This window comes from Jaculus jaculus, chromosome 10 (assembly GCF_020740685.1).
Source record: "Jaculus jaculus isolate mJacJac1 chromosome 10, mJacJac1.mat.Y.cur, whole genome shotgun sequence".
NCBI lineage: Eukaryota > Metazoa > Chordata > Mammalia > Rodentia > Dipodidae > Jaculus > Jaculus jaculus.
The window spans coordinates 7,595,947-7,614,938 of NC_059111.1; the positions used below are offsets into that span (position 1 = coordinate 7,595,947).

Genomic DNA, 18,992 nt, shown 5'->3' on the forward strand with positions numbered 1-18,992 from the left:
GAGTGAATTCCAAGTCACTTGGGATAGAATGAGATCCCACTTCGTAAAACCAAACGGGAAACAAAAACAACAACAATAAGAAGAAGAAGAAGAAAAAAAAAAAAAACAATGAAGTAAAGTGCTCTCTTCTCTCCAGTTTCCCAATTAAGGGTTTCTCAGGAAGTACCCAAGAGGGAGACATTCACACCTTACCCAGCAAGACCACGCCACTGGAGAGAGTGCACAAGCACCTCAGAGAAGAGAGCCTTCGGTGTAGGGCACGAAGGCTGGTATTTATAATCACAGCTCATCCATCTTTTTATCTGCATCTCCTCTCCTTTTGAAAATGCTCATTTATTTGCGAGAAAGAGAAAAAGAGAGCGTATGGGTGTGCCAGGGCCTCTTGGCACTGCAATCAAACTCCAGATGCAAGTGCCATTTTATGTATCTGGCTTTATGTGGGTACAGGGGACTCAAACTCAGGGTGTCAGGCTGTGCAAGCAAGCACCTCTAACCACTGAGCCATCTCTCCAGCCCTCTCCTCTCCTTTTAGATATCTGTGAATGTGTCAAGTTACCAACCAGTAACTGCCCCAGTAGACTTTTTCATCTATAGTTAACACACCTTCTAGTCTTTTCCGGTCTCTATGCTCTGCCATCTTTAACCTTTTCTTCCTCTATCCACACGTTTAATGCTATTAGGATAATCCTTCATGACTGATGCAGATGTGGGTTAAAATGGGAAAGTTGTTGAAAATCCCTAGTCAACGGCAGAGTCCTACCTGCACAGTGTCGTCCTCCCCTCCTCGTGTGGATACTGGCGCAAAGCTCCCTCTCCGTGGGTGTCGTTCCCACCACACAGGGAAGTGACACATGAGCCGGTGACAACTACGCTGCTTACGTGTCGGCAGATCTTCTCTCACTCTTGCAAGGAAGAGTTCAAGGGAAATGCAAGGCAGCTTCCCCATACTGTGAGAATCACACCTTCTAAAGTACGGCAGCATCCCTTCACCTGCGACTGCTCGTTTCTATACTGTCTGTTACCTGCTACTGAACAAGCACTAGATGTGTTCAGGGGAAAATACCAGAAATAAGCAAGTTGTAAGTTTTAAGCTGTGCACCATTTTGAGTAGTATGTTGAAATCTCACGACATCGAGTTCTGCCCGGCTCAGGATAGAAAAGATCCCTTTGCCCATTATAGCCACATGTCTCCTCAGGAGCCATCTGTCACTGGGTTGACAGGCATGGCACTGAGATGCTTCCAGTCACTAGTGATTAATGTCACAGAAGCCTCACTTCACCTCAACATAAAGGCACTGTGTCACCTCAAAATGAGCACACGAAGAAGATATTTTCAGTGAGAACGACCATATTCACACAAGTTTTATTACTGCTTATTGTCATAAGTAGTTTCATTACTACTAACTGCCTTCTGTATCTATTTATAAGCCTTCCCACAGGTACGTGTGTGTGTGTGTGTGTGTGTGTGTATAAAGGGAAAATGAAATCCAGGCTTCAACTTCCCAGAAATGGTTGGCACTCATCCTCTGTGGATAGAAGGACTAAAGAATGCAGTGGGCATTAAAAATACCCAGTGGAGGGCTGGAGATGGCTCAGCAGCTAAGACACTTGTCTACAAAGCCAAGGATCCAGGTTCAATTCCCCAGCACCCATGTGAAGCTAAATGCACAGGGTAGCACATGTGTCTGGAGTTTGCAGTAGCTAGAGGCCCCGGAGCACCCATTCTCTCTCTGTGTTGAAAATAAATAAAAATGCTGAAAACCTCCTCCATATAGAACAGCTACAGAAAGCTAGAAAAAGCCATACTGCATGCAGTTCAATAGGACAGAGAGAAATGACCAGTGAAGATAGTCAACAGTGGACATTGCAAGCCTTATATTTGGCCAGCCAGGCCAAATGAGCCAACGGGTGCAACAGTGACACAACTGTTATGGGGAAAACCAATTGCTCTCTAGTTTGACTAGAGGCCCGCTCCATGGGAGGGATACATCCCTGATACTGAAAACCTACGACAGGGGTAGTTGTGACCCTAGGGGTGTAACGTCTGCTGCTGTCTGGCTAAATGTATATACTATGCTCACCAACTGCCCAGTAAGCACTTCTGTTAATGTTCATACCCTTATATTAATGCTACTCTCACTTTTAGTTAGAGAAGCTTCTCATTTTAGATGGCAGTGACCTTGGGACAACTCAGAAGGCACCACGGTGCTGAGAAGAAGTGACAAAGGAGTGCTCAGCACTGCAATATCTCTATCACACCTTCTGAGGCTCAGGGTCCATTGCAGAAGAGGTGGCGGAAAGAATATAAGAGCCAAAGGAAGAGAAGGACTCCTTACAATGTTCTCCTCCAGACACAAAATGGCCTGGATATCCATGACCTCATAGTGCCTGACACTACCTACACAAGACCACCATAATAAGAGGAAAAGTTTATGACATCAAAATAAAAGAGAGACTGATTGAGAGGGGGAGGGGATATGATGGAGAATGGCGTTTCAAAGGGGAAAGTGGGGGGAGAGAGGGAATTAACATGGGATATTGTTTACAATCATGGAAGATGTCAATAATATATATATATATACACACACACACATATATATCTTAAAAAGAAAACAAATAAATTATAGAAAAAACATAGCCTGAGGTATAACATTCTGAGATAATAGTAGCTCTGCTTCTGCAGTATACTAAGAACAGAAGGCAACGTGGTCGTCATGACAGTTCTCTGCTTTAGGAAGGACCATCACTCTCGAGGGCGTTGTTACCTGCTGCGTAGCAGCTGTGGCAGTGTGGCCTTCTTACCTGGGTGAAGAGGCGGGCCTCTTCAGAAAGCATATTATAATCCTGTGCACATTTCTTTGCAGAATTCTGCAAAAACTTCAGGAATTCAGCAACTTCTTCACTTACACGTTTCTTCATATCCTATTTTTAGAGAAAGTATACATCTTAGAATTAAAAGTCTCATTAGAAAATCATCACTCCTCAATCATTGCTCTAATAATTTAATCACTAATAACTCTAATAACTCATGAAGCACACTTATCTGGAGTTCATTTGCAGTGGCAAGAAGCCCCAAATGCTCATAGCTCTCAAATTAACAAAAATAAATGGATGCATACATACTTAAAAAAGGGTCTGGAATTTACTTACAGTGATGGAGGCCCTATTGTGCCCACACTCACTCTCTTTCTGTCTTCCCCCCTTCAAATAAATAAATAAATAAATAATTTTTAAAAATGGAAATATAGCAAGGCATAATAATTTTTAATTACACACACACACACACACACACACACACACACACACACACACACAAGTTAAGTATCAAATCCAAACCAGAAAGCAGAAAGAAATTTCATAAAAATCACCATATAAGCTTCTTGATATCAAAAGCTTTAGGGTCTTGGGTATAGTTTAATGATAGAATGTGGGCTTAGCATATGTTAAGCCTGAATTCAATACTTTGTATAAATCCCCCTAAAACAACAAAAAAAAAATTTAAAACTCCACAAAAAATAAAAAAGTAAATGGTCATTACTATAATATACATTCAGGATTTCTCACATTTATTTAAAAAAAAAAAGTCAGGCTGAAGAGTTGGCTTAGAGGTTAAGATGCTTGCCTGTGAAACCTAAGGACCCAGGTTCAATTCCCCAGGACCCACATAAGACAAATGCACAGGGTGGCGCATGCATTTGGAGTTCACATGCAGTGGCTGGAAGCCCTAGTGCACCCATGCTCTCTTTTGCTCTCTCTACTTCTTTCTCTCTCAAATAAGTAAATAAATATTTTTTTAAAAGTCAAACATTGCAGTAAAAAAATGAGACACTAGTGTGACTAAGAAAATCACAAAAGAAATAAAATTGGATTACAGATCCATGAAATATGCTTATTTTCATTTGTAATTGATATATATTGAGATAAAGAAATCATCCTTTTTCCCATATTCAGGATGTATAACATGATAAAGCAAGAATTCATCATTTTCCCCATATCCAGTTGGAAGCAAAAAAAGTAATGTCCAGTATTAGTGAAAATAGCTTTAAATAAACTCTTTCATACAATAGGAACAACTTATTCATTTATAAAATAAAGATTGAAACTTTGAAAATATGCATGGTCTTTTGTTTGACAATTTTGTAATATATTTAAATCTTTAGTTATTTGGGAGAAAGAGAGAGAGAATGAGCATACTAGGGCCTCTACCCTCTGCAAATGAACTCCAGACACATGCACCACCTTGTGCATCTGGCTTAATGTGAGTACTGGGGAATCGAACCTGGGTCCTTAGGCTTCACCAGCAAGCTCCTTAAGCACTAAGCCATCTCTCCAGCCCCTTATGATTTTATTTTATATAAGAGAGAGAGTGTGTGTATGTATGCACCCAGGTTTCTTGTCACTGAAAATGCCTCTTTTTGTGTCTGCTTTTCTATGGGTGACTTAGGAACTAAAGTGAGGCCAGTGGGCCTTGCACAGAAGTACCTTTAGCCACGGAGCCATCTTCCCAGTCTCTTATCTTGCAATTTTACTTAAAGAATTTAAAGAACAATTATAAAAAAAGATCTTGGGAGATGGGCATGGTAGCTCATGCTTTTAAATCCCAGTACTTAGGAGGCAGAGGTAAAGATGTTTAGTATAATGATATTTAAAGAGTTGGGAATTTGGATCCTACTCACAGTATTAATTCAATAACTTACAATGGTGTTAATAAGCTTGTGAAGTTTCTCTGGGTAAGAGGCAAGATGAAATGGAGTGAGACATGCAAAGACCTAAACTAGATATAGTTAAATCAAGACTCGAAAGAGAATTAAAATACCAACACACTGTCAACTAAACTTTTATATTTCCATATTTATTTATTTTAGGTTTTCAAGGTAGGGTCTCACTAGCTGAGACTGACCTGGAATTAACTATGTAGTGTCAGGGTGGCCTCAAACTCATGGCGATCCTCCTAGCTCTGTGTCCTGAGTGCTGGGATTAAAGGCATGCACCACCATGCCTTGCTATATTTCCACTTAAAAAAATTATTTATTTGAAGGGGGGAAGACAGAAAGAGAGTAAGGGCACAAGAGGGCCTCCCATCACTGTAAGTGATTCCAGACACATGTACCATTTTGTGCACCTGGCTTTATGTGGGTTCTGGGGAACTGCACCTGGGCCATTAGGCTTTCAGACTTTGCAAGCTAGCGCCTTTGAAACCTGAGCCATCTCCTTAGCTCATATTTCCATGTTTTATAAATGACTAGTCCTAAATTAATAAAAGAAAATGTAACATAAAATAGTTTGTGATTCTTGTGTGTTTGCATGTTGGCACACATATATGTACAAGTGTATGTACATGCATGCACAGATACCAAGGGACAGCCTCAGGTGTCATCCTTAAGCATGCTATGCATCTATTTTTGACACAGGGTCTCTTACTGGCCCGGTGTTCACCCATTAGGTTAGACTGTCTGGCCAGAGAGCTCTCAGGATCCACCTGCTTCTGTCTCCCCAGTACTGGGGTTACAGGCGTGCATGCTGCCACACTTAGAATTAACATGGGTACTGGGCATTGAACTTAGGTCTTCATGCTTGGAAGGGAGCACTTTCCATCTTCTCAGGCCCCTGATTTTCTATATACATGTATAACAATTATATATTGTATTATATTAATAATATATATTAACTAAAAATAAGGAATATAATACATACCAAATACTGCAAGTACTCATTTTTATTCATTTCAATAGTTTTGGAATTTGCAGGCAGCTTTGCATATTTAACCAACAAGTCCACATACATCCTCTGCTCTCTCTGTGAGAAACGAGAGAAACGTGGATAAGGAACTCTTGGTTTGGGCAGAAGAATCATGCCAACTTTTGACTTTGCTTGAGTTGCTGAGCTAACTGCCGGCTCATTTTGTACAGAACTTGCTGAGGCATTCAGATTTTCTCCTATACGTCTGGAAAAAAAAAATACAATTTACAAACGTGCTTTACACATGAAGATTGCTATTATGGGACTTCAGGATTCTCAATCAACAGGAGAATGTAGCATGATTAACAGTAAGTTTGGATTATTATCTAACTCTGCCACCTGCATTCTGATGCTCAGTCACTTTGTGTCGATTACGCATTCTGCGCGGAAGGACCACGTTGCAAACTTACCTTCAACTACCTGATGGAGAGCAAGAGAGCAGCTTAAACTCGTCATTCAATTTAGAGCGATTTTCTCTCCCTTATTAAAAGGGAAAAATAAGTCTTACGAATTATATTTGCAAATTGGTCCTCAATGCTTAATTACTGTAGCAAGTTATATCAACTTGATATAGCAAACTAAAGCCATTAAGAACAAAGTAAAATTGGGTCATAAACTTAAAACTAATAAATTTACAGAGATTTTTCTGGTTTCTTCCCTTTACCTCAAGAACTGAAAAGAAAATTTCAATGGCTGTGACCATATGTAACAGAAGCAGTAGCAGTTTTAGAAATACTGTATACTATCAGTCATGTATACAGCTAAGTTCATGGAAATGTCTGCATGCTATTGTTTTAAAAAGTTTGCTTATGCATATGAGTATATGGATATATCAGTGTCTGCTGTTAATGAAAGCCAGGCACTTGCACCATTTCTTTTGTGTCTTGATTATGTGAGTGGCTTGGGAACTGAACCTGGGCCAGCAGGCTCTGCAAGCGCCTTTGGCCGTTATGCCATCTTCCCAGCCCCACCTCTGGGCTTTTCACAGAGGCAAAGGAAGAATGCTAGCATGTAGGTGACATCATGTAGTAAAGAAAGTAAGGAGGAGCTACCAAACGTTATCAGACTTATTTATAAAATGCTCCCCCAATCTTACAAAAAGTCACCTGACCACTTTAATTAAAACCTATGACTATAAATTGCCACCTTGTTCACAATTTGTCTTTATTCACAACTCAGTCGTTTTAATCTATCATTTCAACAAGATAGCAGTCCACAAAAAAAAGAACTGCATTTTCTTTGACTCTATACTTCTACATTCAACCATAGTCATTGCTTCTAAGAAGTGGCTCCAAATTAAAAAATGGTAACTCATGGATTGGACATGTGAATAGAGAAGAAACACACACACACACACACACACACACACGTGTTCTGTCACTCACTCAATGCAACTAGGAAGAGACTGGGTTTACAAACAGGTGGCTGAGAAGAACGCTAGAGACCCTGACCAGCGAGGAAGGGACAGATCAAGGGCTCTCAGTCCTGCATGTTAACTTCTTTAGGCATTGTGGAAGCTTGTAAGGACATGTGGGTCATCGAAAACAGAGAAGGCTAAAGGTAACTAGGAGTGAGGAATACTGGATGCGTATGTTAGGCACTATTTACACAAAATATTTGCTATAAAAAGTGGGCAGCTTTTGGCCTGATAAGGTTGGGACTTGGATCTGTCTGGACAAAGGGCAAGTTAACCCTCACCCAGAACAAGCAACATGTTTTTTTTTTTTTTTTAAATTAAAAATTTTTTAAAAAATTTATTTTTGATGGAGGGTCTTCCTCTAGCCCAGGCTGACTAGTAATTCACTATGTAGTCTCAGGGTGACCCTGAACACATGGCAATCCTCCTACCTCTGCCTACCAAGTGCTGGGATTAGTTGTGTGCCACCACACTCGGCTAAAACGTATGTTTAAAATTGAATTTATAATATAGTAAATATGGTAACAATTCCACAGTTTGAAAACAATGTTTTAGAAAAAGATTTAGGTGCCCCAAATAAAATTAAATATTGAGGACAATGGTTCTAGAAGTAAGTTGTGGATGAAAACTAATCAGAAGAATGGATTAATTAATGGGAAAAATCCTGCAAATTAAAAATTAGGTGCTCAAGTTGACTCCAAAAATAGAGGTAAAAGAACACATACTTAGCTACTCAAGTTTCTCCAGTAACTATAAAAATAAGCTCATTTTAGGTTAACAAAATGAATATTAACTGCTGATCTTGGGAGAAATGTATCACAGCAAATTGATTTCTCACTAGAAACTGTCTCGAGAGCTATTCAGACCTAACAGCATTGTGTCCGCAGCTCTTAACAATCCTGCTTCACAGCTGTCTCTCTGAATATGAGAACATGTCTGTCCTGTGGCACAGACTGGCAAACTTAATTAAGCTGCAACAGCGGTGAGATGCTGACTCAGATGTGCCACAGCGGACTGTCAGGCGCGTCTGGAGCTGCAATTGGCCATGTTCAGCAAAGAAGGAGACAGACATCAAGAGCATCTCCAAGCGCAGGCATGTCAGAATCTCCGTCCGCTGCAAGCTGAGAGCGTCCAACAGCCTGTCTCCAAACACAGCCACAGCATCATACTTCATTGCGGCTGACAGTCTCGAGTTTTCTGCCTTCATCTGTCAACTACCTGTGCTCCCCCGTACTTAAGGTTCCTGTGAAATAAAGGCAGATCCCAGGCTGTTCATTCCCTACTTTCTAAGGCAATAATTTGGCAGTGTCTTTTTAAAAGCAGACTTGGAAATGGCATTTCTGGGCTCCATCTCAAGTCCTGGAATTTTATTACTGTTCTGTGAAGTGGGTGAACGACAACTCCTGCTGCTACCTGACGCAAGCGCCGCTCCCACTGCTGCTGCACGGGACGACCCCCTTTGCTGGCTTAACTCTAAATCCTAATGTATGCAGACGGCATCGCTAATGAAAGCAAACGCTTATTTCTACACAAATAACTCACATGACACTTCAATTTTCTCATTTATTCTTAGGCCAACTTTTCAAATATGGTAAATGAACACAATTTACTTTTGGCATATGGCAGAAAATTGCATCATTCTAACTGTTTAGTTTTCTGGTGCTGCTTTCATTTCATACGCATGTACAGACTACAGACTCAGAGGAAAGGTGCTGGAGCTACAAGGAAAGCAAAACCCTGTGCGTGACGGGATGAGGGCGAGTGAAAGCCTCACACTGCTGAGAGCAGCGTGATTAAGGGTCGAAAAGTCTCACAACACGTCAGAGAACAGAAAAGTTATAAAATTAGGGTTAAGAAAAATTTTATATTCTTCTTGGTGTTTGCACCAAGAAAACAGTTCTGAATTATGAACAGAGCCTGGAAATTGGTTCCTTGCTGTATCAGAAAGACTACAAACATGTATCAATGCCTTGTCTTTCTCTTTTAACACACCAAAAGCTAAATTATATTAATAAGTAAATTGGATTATGCTCTATGAAAATCTAAAAAAAGAAAGCATATTCTAAGTTTAAAAAAGAAGAAAGTAAAATCCCATTTTAGTTTTCAAAATATTTTATTTATTTATTTGAGAGAGAGGGGGGGAGTGAGGCAGTGAGAGAGCCACTGCAGATGAACTCCAGACACATGTACCCCTAGTGCAGCTGGCTTATGTGGGTCCTGGGGAATCGAACTGGGATCATCCTTAGGCTTCTCAGGCAAATGCCTTAACTGCTAAGCCATCTCCCCAGCCCTGAAATCCTGTTTTAGATTTGTCAGCAAAATGTCCCCTTCATCAAATCCAAAGCTAGGCTCTGTAACTCATGCCTAAGACACGCTAGCATACTGGCCCTGTTACAGTTACTAAGCAGCCGCAGCAGAATGAAGGTCGGTATTGGAGAACTTTCATCCGAAGGAATGAAGGCTGGGATAAAAATTCAAAAGTGGTCGGAACATTTTCATAAAAGGTAAAGACATATATTCTCTAAATCCAGAATTGCATAGGCATTTTTTGATTCAAATAATCAAAGGCAATTCTTACCTAATTGGTGAACTTTATGAAATTAGTTATCTCCAGGAAATGATAGAAGTTGGCCAGGGATATGAGAAATGGAGATATATATATATATATATATATATATATATATATATATATATATATAGAGAGAGAGAGAGAGAGAGAGAGAGAGACAGAGAGAGAGAGATTATTTTTCTAACTTTCTAAAGCTAACACTGCCAAAGACATCAAAGTGTTTATTCTGTTAATATTTGTAATAGCAACCTGGCAATATCCATAAAAATAAATGTCCATATGCCTTTCATTTGTAAGAATGTGTTCTACAAGTACATGTATAAACAAGGATGGGGATAAAGACAAGCTGTAACACACACACACACACACACACACACACACTATAAATTAAGTTAATTTCACAAAGCATCCTTGATCCTCAGTGGTTCAGATTCAAAGGCTGGGTTGACAGTAAAATATCAGCATTTCTTAAAAAAGTGAAAACAAAGCCAGATGACCAGCTAGTACAAGAAGCCTGATGAAGATGGCAAGAGTCAGAAAGACCCCAGTAACCAGACCAGGAAGAAAACAAGGAGCATGAGATAGCGCCACAGTCAAGAGCTCACTGATGCTGCCAGGCGACATTTTCTTAGTTAAGCGAGGGTGGAAGCCTCACCAGAGTGGGGGCTCAGTGGAAACGAGGGGACATGCATAGAATGGGAGCATTTTATCCTGTCAATCCATGTCACCAATCTGCCTTTTTGTTGGGAGGAAGCTTCATCCATTTAGGTTTGAAGTAATTATTGCTACTGAAGAACTATTACCATTTTGTTAATGTTTCCTATAAGCCTTACAGCTTATTCACGCCTCACCTTTTCCCATCAGCATATACCAGCTTCTAGAGTAGTGTAATTCACAGGAGAGAAGAGGTAATTAGGAGGGGATATGGCAAGGATTATTTAAACATGACACATTAGAGTTTACTCAAATATTGATCAAGATGACTGAAAATGAGAGAAACAAAGATAGAGGAAGAAGAAGGGCACCTGACAGAACCCTGAGAGGCAGAAAGATGAGGAGGCCAAGGGATAAAAGCAGAAATGAACTCCTTGGAGGGACTCCTATTTCACACCAGCTGGCTTCCAGATTAGTCTACAACAGAGAAGAGATAATCAAAAACAGAAGAAGTGGCTGGAGAGGTGGCTCAGCGGTTCAACACACTTGCTTATAAAGCCTGATGGGCTGGGCGTGGTGGCACTCGCCTTTAATCCCAGCACTTGGGAGGCAGAGGTAGGAGGATCACCATGAGTAAGACCACCCTGAGACTACATAGTGAATTTCAGGTCAGCCTGAGCTACAGCGAGACCCTACCTCTAAATAAATAAATAAATAAATAAATAAATAAATAAATAAATAAATAAATAAAGCAAGCCTGATGGCCTGGGCTTGATTCCCCAGTACCCACATAAAAGCAGATGCACAAACTGGCGCATGCACCTGGAGATTGTTTGTAGTAGCAAGATGCCCTGTGTGCCCATTGCCTTTCTCTCACTCTCTGTTTCTCCATGCTGGTCTCTGCTTGCAAATAAATAAAATACTTTAAAAAGAAGAGGAGGAAGAAAGAGCTGCTACAAGTGGGTGAGCAGTACAAGTGCCAACTATCCCTAAGCAGCCACTTTCATGCCAGGGAGGACAAATATATTGGCCACTTAGCTGCATCTATTGAAACAAATAAAATGCATATACACTCTGACAAGAGAACTCCATTAGCATGAATCTATCACACTGAAATAACTGTAAACAATTCACCCATGCATTGCTGATCGTTACAAAAACGGGGGTGGGGATAGAGCTTTCTGGCAGGGCACGTGCCTAGCATGCATGGGACCCTGAGCTTGCCAGCAAACAAGGCGAGCTATGACAGATTCCCACTCCTGCAAAATGGAACAGCAACAGAAACGCAACACGGACTGGTTAAGTGAACTAGGAGCACATCCATAAGGAAGTAACACACAAAATTAGGAAGACTGAGGGAAAATGAACATATATATAAAATAAACCATGGATTTTAATGAAAACATGCAAAATATAATTTTATAGTATTTTGTGGGAATTACTGTTATGATTCCATTTTGCATGTGTATAAATTGATGTTCATGGGTAGAAAAAGATAAATATAAATGTGTTGACAGTTGTTTCTTCTATTTTCTATTTTTCACATTTTTATAATAGTAAAATAGACATAAAACTTTAATTATCAGAAAACAACAAAATATAAATAAATAAATTACCTGTTAGATAAAATATACAGTTCTTTTAAACTTGGAGCCATGGAATGATCTTTATAATTTTCTTGAGAGAAAAATATCTTAAGGCCATTTTTGGGTGATATATCCCTGTGGGACAAAGTAATTTACTTGCATGTGACAATTCAAAAATCTCATGTTAGGCAAAAAGGCATAATGATCCAATGTGATTCATGAATATATTCCTTCTAGCCCTCTGTTCTAGATAATCCCCTAATATGGTCATTTCACTTAAAAGATCTTCTACACTTAGATGTTCTTTTCTTCAATACACTTCTCATGTTATCATTAGATAGAAAGTCTAACAAAACAAAAACTGTATTTTCTTGTTGGGGAGGGGTTTCAAGGTAGGGTCTCGCTCTAGCCCAGGCTGACCTGGAATTCACTATGTAGTCTTAGACTGGACTTGAACTTAGAGCAATCCTCCTACCTCTTACTTCCTGAGTGCAGGGATTAAAGGTATGTGCTACCAAGCCTGGAAAAATGCATTTTTTTTTGAAGCAAGCTCAAGACAGTGGCCTTTTTATTAATGGCAGGACAGAGGCGGGGAGGGGAGGAGAGAATTGGTGTGCCAGGGCCTCCAGCCACTGTAATCAAACTCCAGATGCATGCACCACCTTGTGCACATGTGTGACTTGCATATGCATCACCTTGTGCATCTGGCCTACATGATATTTGGGGAGTCAACAGTTAATAAGGCAATTATCTTAACTGCTAAGCCATCTCTCCAGCCCCGAAAGTACTTTTTTCTTAAGAAAGGTTCTCACTATGTAGCTCAGTCTGGCCTAAAACTCTGAATTTTCCCGCTTCATTTATGCTCCCCAATACCAGAGTACAGGTATGTGGTACCATGACTGATATACGTGTTTCTACTCTTTTTTTAAATTTTATTTTTATTTATTTCATTAGGGAGGGGGGAATGGGCATACTAGGTCCTCCAGCTATTGCAAACGAACTCCAGATGCATGACCACCATGTACATCTGGCTTTAATGAGTTCTGGGTAATCAAACCTGGGTCCTTAGGCTTCGCAGGCAAGCACCTTAGCTGCTAAGCCATCTCTCCAGCCCTCTTTTTTTTTTTTTTTCCTAGGTAGGGTCTCACGCAAGCTCAGGCTAACCTGGAACTCACTGTAATCTCAGATCCATCCTGAGTGCTGGCATTAAATGTGTGAGGCACAATGCCCAGCAGCACTCCAAATCTTTTTATTTTTCTTCAAAATTTTTTTTATTAACATCTTCCATGAAAAAAAAAAAAAATCCCATGATAATGCCCCCCACTTTCCCCTTTGAAACTCCATCCTCCATCATATCCCCTCCCCCTCTCAGTCAGTCTCTCTTTTATTTTGATGTCATGATCTTTTCCTTCTATCATGATGGTCTTGTGTAGGTAGTGTCAGGCACTGTGAGGTCATGGATATCAGGCCATTTTGTGTCTGAGGGGAGCACATTGTAAGGAGTCCTACCCTTCCTTTGGTTCTTAATTCTTTCTGCCACCTCTTCCGCAATGGACCCTAAGTGCTCCTATTCTTAAAGAGGACCTTTTTCCTACTTGCCTGGAAATGAGCAAGAATTTCGTCTCACCTTTGTTCAATGGTGCACTCTTGTTAAAAACACCTCTAAAGTGATTTTTTTCTAAACATCATAATTAATTGCAACTAGTGTGTTATAGCCAATACTGCTCAATTGAAGGAATTAAAAAACTGACAAGGGACTGGGCGTGGTGGTATACACCATTAATCCCAGCACAGGGCAGGCAGAGGTAGGAGGATCGCTGTGAGTTTGAGGCCCCCCTGAAATTACATAGGGAATTCCAGGTCAGCCTGGGCTAGAGGGAGACCCTACCTTGAAAAACTAAACAACAAACAAACAAACAAACAAACAAAAAAGCACAGTGGGCTGGAAAGATAGCTCAGTGGTTAAGGAGCTTGCCTATACATAAAGACTAACAACTGATTTTGATTCCCCAGTACCCACGTAAAGCCAAATGGACAAAGTGAGGCATTCATCTGCAGTTCATTTGCAGCAGTTAGAGACTCTGGCACGCCAGCAGTCAAGAGGCCGAGGTAGGAGGATTGTTGTGAGTTCAAGGCCAGCCTGAGACAATGACGTGAATTCCAGGTCTACCTGGGCTAGAGGAAGAGCCTACCTTGAAAACAAACAAGTAAACAAACAACAACAAAAAACCTAACAATGTTGAGAACAATTTTAGCATCCCTCCTTTACAAGAGACCCATAATAACAAAAAATGGAATTAGAAGCTAAGTGTTGAGTTGTCACTTCCAGAGTGGGAGTCAGTCAGCACTAATTCAAAAGGGCTCAGTGTGCAAAGAGAGAATAGGGTAAAATAAGCTCCAAGGGCTGGAGAGATGGCTTAGTGGTTAAGATGCTTGCCTGCAAAGCCAGGTTTGATTCCCCAGCAGCCATGTAAGCCAAATACAATGGTGGTGCATGTTGTCTGGAGTTTGCATTGGCTTTAAGCCCTGGCATGCCCATTTCTCTCCCTCTAATACATATATATAATATATAAAATAAAATACCTATTTTTATAAATAATTCCAAAATCTTGACCTTGTATGTACATTATATATATAGTGTGTGTATGTATATACATATGTATATATGTGTGTGTGTGTATTTTATATATGTATATACATACATATATAAAATACCTATTTTCATAAATAAATTCCAAATCTTGATCTTGTATCTTCTGTTTTATTTTATGTTGTTGTTATTGTTTGTTTGAGGTAGAGTTCTTACTCTAGCCCAGGCTGACCTGGAATTCACTCAGTCTCAGGGTGGCCTCAAACCCAGGCGCTCCTCCTGCCTCTGTCTCTGAGTGCTGGGATTAAAAGTATGTGCCACCACGGCCAGCCTCTGTTTTTTTTTTTTTTGTCTTTTTTTTTTCCCCAAACCTCTCCAGGCCAGAAATGCTCCTTTCCTATGTCACCCACCAGCCCTCCTTACCTTCTTGTGAATGAATTAGCAAGAGGGAGAACTCACCAGTTCAGATTTGGTTCACTCATGGACACGCCGGAGCTCATCTTTCTAGATTTCTCTTCACTCTAGCCTACAATTATTTTTCAGCCTGTCAGTGAAGGCTCAGAGAGGCAGGATCATGCTAGTGTACACTCAACTGAGGAAAAACAAAAGGTCACCATCAAAAGGGTTTGGTGAGGTTAGGTGTGTTAACTTATGGGAGAACAAACCTATGCTTAACATCTTCCTTCCAAGTGATTGCAATACCTAAGACAAAATACGTCAGACAGAACGTTCCAAGGTTCCTTGCAGCAGAAGAACAAGGATGGTATGGGGTGATTCCCTTTCCTTTAAGAACTGTTACTCTGAGGATACTCACTGGGTTAGTAAGAGCCTAAACAGCATGCTATCTTGTTCATTTAAGAGAGAGAGAGAGGGGGGCTTGGAGAGATGGCTTAGTGGTTAAGCGCTTGCCTGTGAAGCCTAAGGACCCCGGTTCGAGGCTCGGTTCCCCAGGTCCCACGTTAGCCAGATGCACAAGGGGGCGCACGGAGTTCGTTTGCAGAGGCTAGAAGCCCTGGCGCGCCCATTCTCTCTCTCTCCCTCTATCTGTCTTTCTCTCTGTGTCTGTCGCTCTCAAATAAATAAATAAAAAAATTTTAAAAAAAGAGAGAGAGGGATGGGGAGACTGAGACAGTATATGGGTGTACCAGGGCCTCCTGCCACTGCAAATGAACTTCAGGTGCATGTGCCACTTTGTGTATCTGGTTTACACAGGTACTGGGGAACTGAGCCTGGCTGGCAGGCTTTGCAAGCAAGCACCTTTAACTGCTGAGCCATCTCCCCAGCCCCAGAATGCTACTCTTATTTATACTTTATGGCAAGGAGATGTGTGTCTTAACTCGGTTCTGATTCTACTTCCTTACCTCCAAAGTAAATCTTCCCTCACTCATATTGTTATGTGTAGAATCTAACACACAACGTATGGAAAAGGCATGCTAAACAATTTTATTTGAAAAAAAAAATCTTATTTGCTATGCACCGGTATAAAGTTTCTTACTAGTTTGTCGTGGGAGTGCATCTAATATTAGGATCTCATGACATTCCAAAGACTCTGAGGCCTTTTAAAAAAAACTTTAAACTGGGCGTGGTGGCCCACGCCTTTAATCCCAGCACTCGGGAGGCAGAGGTAGGAGGATCGCAGTGAGTTCGAGGCCACCCTGAGACTACATAGTGAATTCCAGGTCAGCCTGGGCTAGAGAGAGAGAGACCCTACCTCGAAAAGAAAAGGAAAAAAAAAAAAAAAACCCTTAACGTCTGATGAGATCCAAGGGACATGACAATTCTCCGAGAAGCACCAATGGGACTGTTGGCTTGATTTCTCCACGCCCATGTCTGGCTTTAAAGGAACGTTTTCTATTCAACTTAACAAAGGAGTTCTTTTCCCTTCCTCGCCTTCCCCCAACTGAACAAGCCCCGTAAGGCCGACTACGTGGAATCTCAGGCTGGCTGTGCTCCGCTCTTGTGGGCAGCTTGTGCCCACCCCCCAATAAAGACTTTCATCTTTGCCTCAGAGTGGTTTGCGGGGTCCTGCTCACTCCCAAACCTCCCACTTAGTCACCCCGACCCCCAAGAGGGCTGAGAAAGTGGCACGGGAGAAGGCCAGGTCAGTGCTGGGAATGCGTCTGCTGGTCAGCTGCAGGACCCGATGGGCTGCCCACTTGGCCAGCTTCCACCCAGTGTGCTGCCCTGGGAGGATGCCAGGCAAAGCAATGGCCGAGGGAAAGGGACAGCTAAAGACACACAGCAGGGGCTGCAGAGGCGGCTCAGTGGTTAAGGCGCTTGCCTGCAAAGCCCAAAGGACCCAGGTTCAATTCCCCAGGACCCACGTAAGCCAGATGCCCAACGGGGCGCATGCACCTGATGTTCGCTGGCAGGGGCTGGAAGCCCAGACAATCCTATTCTCCCAAAAAAGGAAAAAAAACAAAAAGCTAGGGGCCATGTTTCCTCCTTCCGCCCGCCGTCCCCGCCACGCAGCGTCGTCCGACCCCTCCTCCCCCCGCCGGGGCCGCCCGGCCGCCCACCTCAGCATCCGCCGCGGCTCGGCCCGGAGCCGCGTCGCGCACGCCACGCACGCTCCGCCCCACTCGCACTCGCACCCGGCCCCGCCTCGGGAGGAAAGCCTCACGTCCAGGCCCCGGCCGCGGCGGCTCGGCTCGGCTCGGCTCGGCTCCGCTCGGCTCGGCTCGGCTCGGCTCCGCTCGGCTCGGCTCCGCTCGGCTCGGCTCGGCTCCTCTTGGCTCTGCTCCGCTCAGCTCGGCTCGGCTCCGCTCGGCTCTGATCCGCTCGGCTCGGCTCGGCTCCACTCGGCTCCTCTTGGCTCTGCTCCGCTCAGCTCGGCTCGGCTCGGCTCCTCGGCTCTGATCCGCTCGGCTCGGCTCGGCTCGACTCGTCTCCACTTGGCTTGGCTCGGCTCGACTCGGCTTGGCTCGGCTCCGCTCGGCTCGGCTCGGCTCGACTCGTCTCCACTTGGCTTGGCTCGGCTCGACTCGGCTTGGCTCGGCTCGGCGTGATGACGTCACGAGAGCGCCGCGCCGCGGGCGGGGCTTGTGCTTCCGTTGGGGCTGGCGGACCGCAGGTAGAGAACCCCGAAAAGACTGGCAGGGACTCGGTAGTGACCTTAGGCAGAGACCTTCCCTTAACCCCTGCCTTCTCGACGGACTCTCACCGCGCGAGGAGGAGGCTGTGCGCGCAGCAGGGCCGCAGCACGCTGCTGCCTGTCTCACCGGGTGGGTTTTCGGTTCGCGCTTCGCACCCCTCTCCGCAGGTCTGTTGCGGTGAGGAAAGGCCCACTGAGCACGTGGACCTCAGTTGAGAACTGGAACAAAACGCCACACCCAGAAACAGTTGCTGGGAGGAAATAGTTTATTTTGGCTTTAAGGGTGGTAGAGCAGAGGCTGGACGTTACCTCGTCGCCACAAGATGTGGGGAACAGCATCGAGAGAGAGAGAGAGAGAGAGAGCTGAGCTCAAAAGAATTGGATAATAATAATAAAGAAGACTGAGAAGGTTTCCACTTGGCTAGAGATCCCCACGTGGAGGGCCTGGGAAAACTGTCTAAAGAAAAGACAAAAAGGAAAAAAAGCACAAAGTGCCCCTGCCTCGTGGGGAGCTGGAGGGATAAGTGCCTGAGTGGTCAGAAGGGTTAGGGTTCCTCCCCTGGCTCATCCCCGAAGTCCCTATGCCCCCAGAGCGTGCCCTGCACTCACAAAGGTATTCATAACCTGATGGTGGTGGGCCTTCTCCTCTGGCTCAGTTGAACAGAGGGGTAGCTATTTGGTCAGGGCTAGGGGCTGTCCCAGGAAGAGGCAAGCTAAATTCTGGGGGCTGAACTTTACCAGCCACAATGTTTAAATCAAACTCCTCCCTCGCAGGTTGCTTGTGGAAAAGGCAGTTCTACCGAAGAGATAAGAATTCTAAACCAGTCATTAGCCTTTCGCCACTGTCAAAAAACTCCAGACACAAGCACCACGTTGTGCATCTGGTTTTACATGGGTGGCTGGGGAATTGAACCCAGGCCATCAAGCTTTGCAAGCCAGTGACTTTAACCACTGAGTCATCTCCCCAGCCCCAAGATAGTGTATTTTAAAAATCTGTTCATGTGTTGCTGTGCACCTAGGCTGATCCCACATCTTAACTGTTATGAACACTGCCTCAATAAATATGGACATGCAGATATTAACAGTAGATGTTTACTTCATTCCTCATACCTGGGGATGTGGAGTGTCTGGGCATGTGGTTGCTCTTTAGTGTCGCCTTATTTGAGACAGGGGTTCACAGTGTAGTCTAGCCTGGCCTTGCACGTACAGTCCTGCAACCTCAGCCTCTTCAGTGCTAGAATTACACGAATCTACCGCTGCCATGCCCAGCCACGTGGCAGTTCTGTTTCTACTTCATAGAGAAACCTTCACATTGAATTTCCATAGTCCCTGGATCCATTTAC

General features: G+C 43.1%; 1 protein-coding gene across 2 annotated transcripts in view; it reads right to left on the reverse strand.

The window, feature by feature from the left end:
- The window catches only part of Ice2 (interactor of little elongation complex ELL subunit 2), a 50,192-nt gene extending 33,062 nt beyond the window's left edge, over positions 1 to 17,130 (reverse strand). The window contains exons 1-5 of one of the 2 annotated variants that reach the window (XM_045160900.1): positions 17,075 to 17,130; positions 15,015 to 15,147; positions 11,996 to 12,100; positions 5,695 to 5,944; positions 2,803 to 2,922 (exon numbers count right to left, since the gene is read on the reverse strand). In XM_045160900.1, coding sequence (XP_045016835.1) covers positions 2,803 to 2,922; positions 5,695 to 5,944; positions 11,996 to 12,100; positions 15,015 to 15,055 — 516 coding nt within the window. In that variant the 5' untranslated portion in view covers positions 15,056 to 15,147; positions 17,075 to 17,130. Of the gene's footprint in view, positions 1 to 2,802; positions 2,923 to 5,694; positions 5,945 to 11,995; positions 12,101 to 15,014; positions 15,148 to 17,074 lie in introns of those variants that run through there. The other variant, XM_045160901.1, reaches the window with a different exon arrangement.
- Positions 17,131 to 18,992: the final 1,862 nt, after the last annotated feature.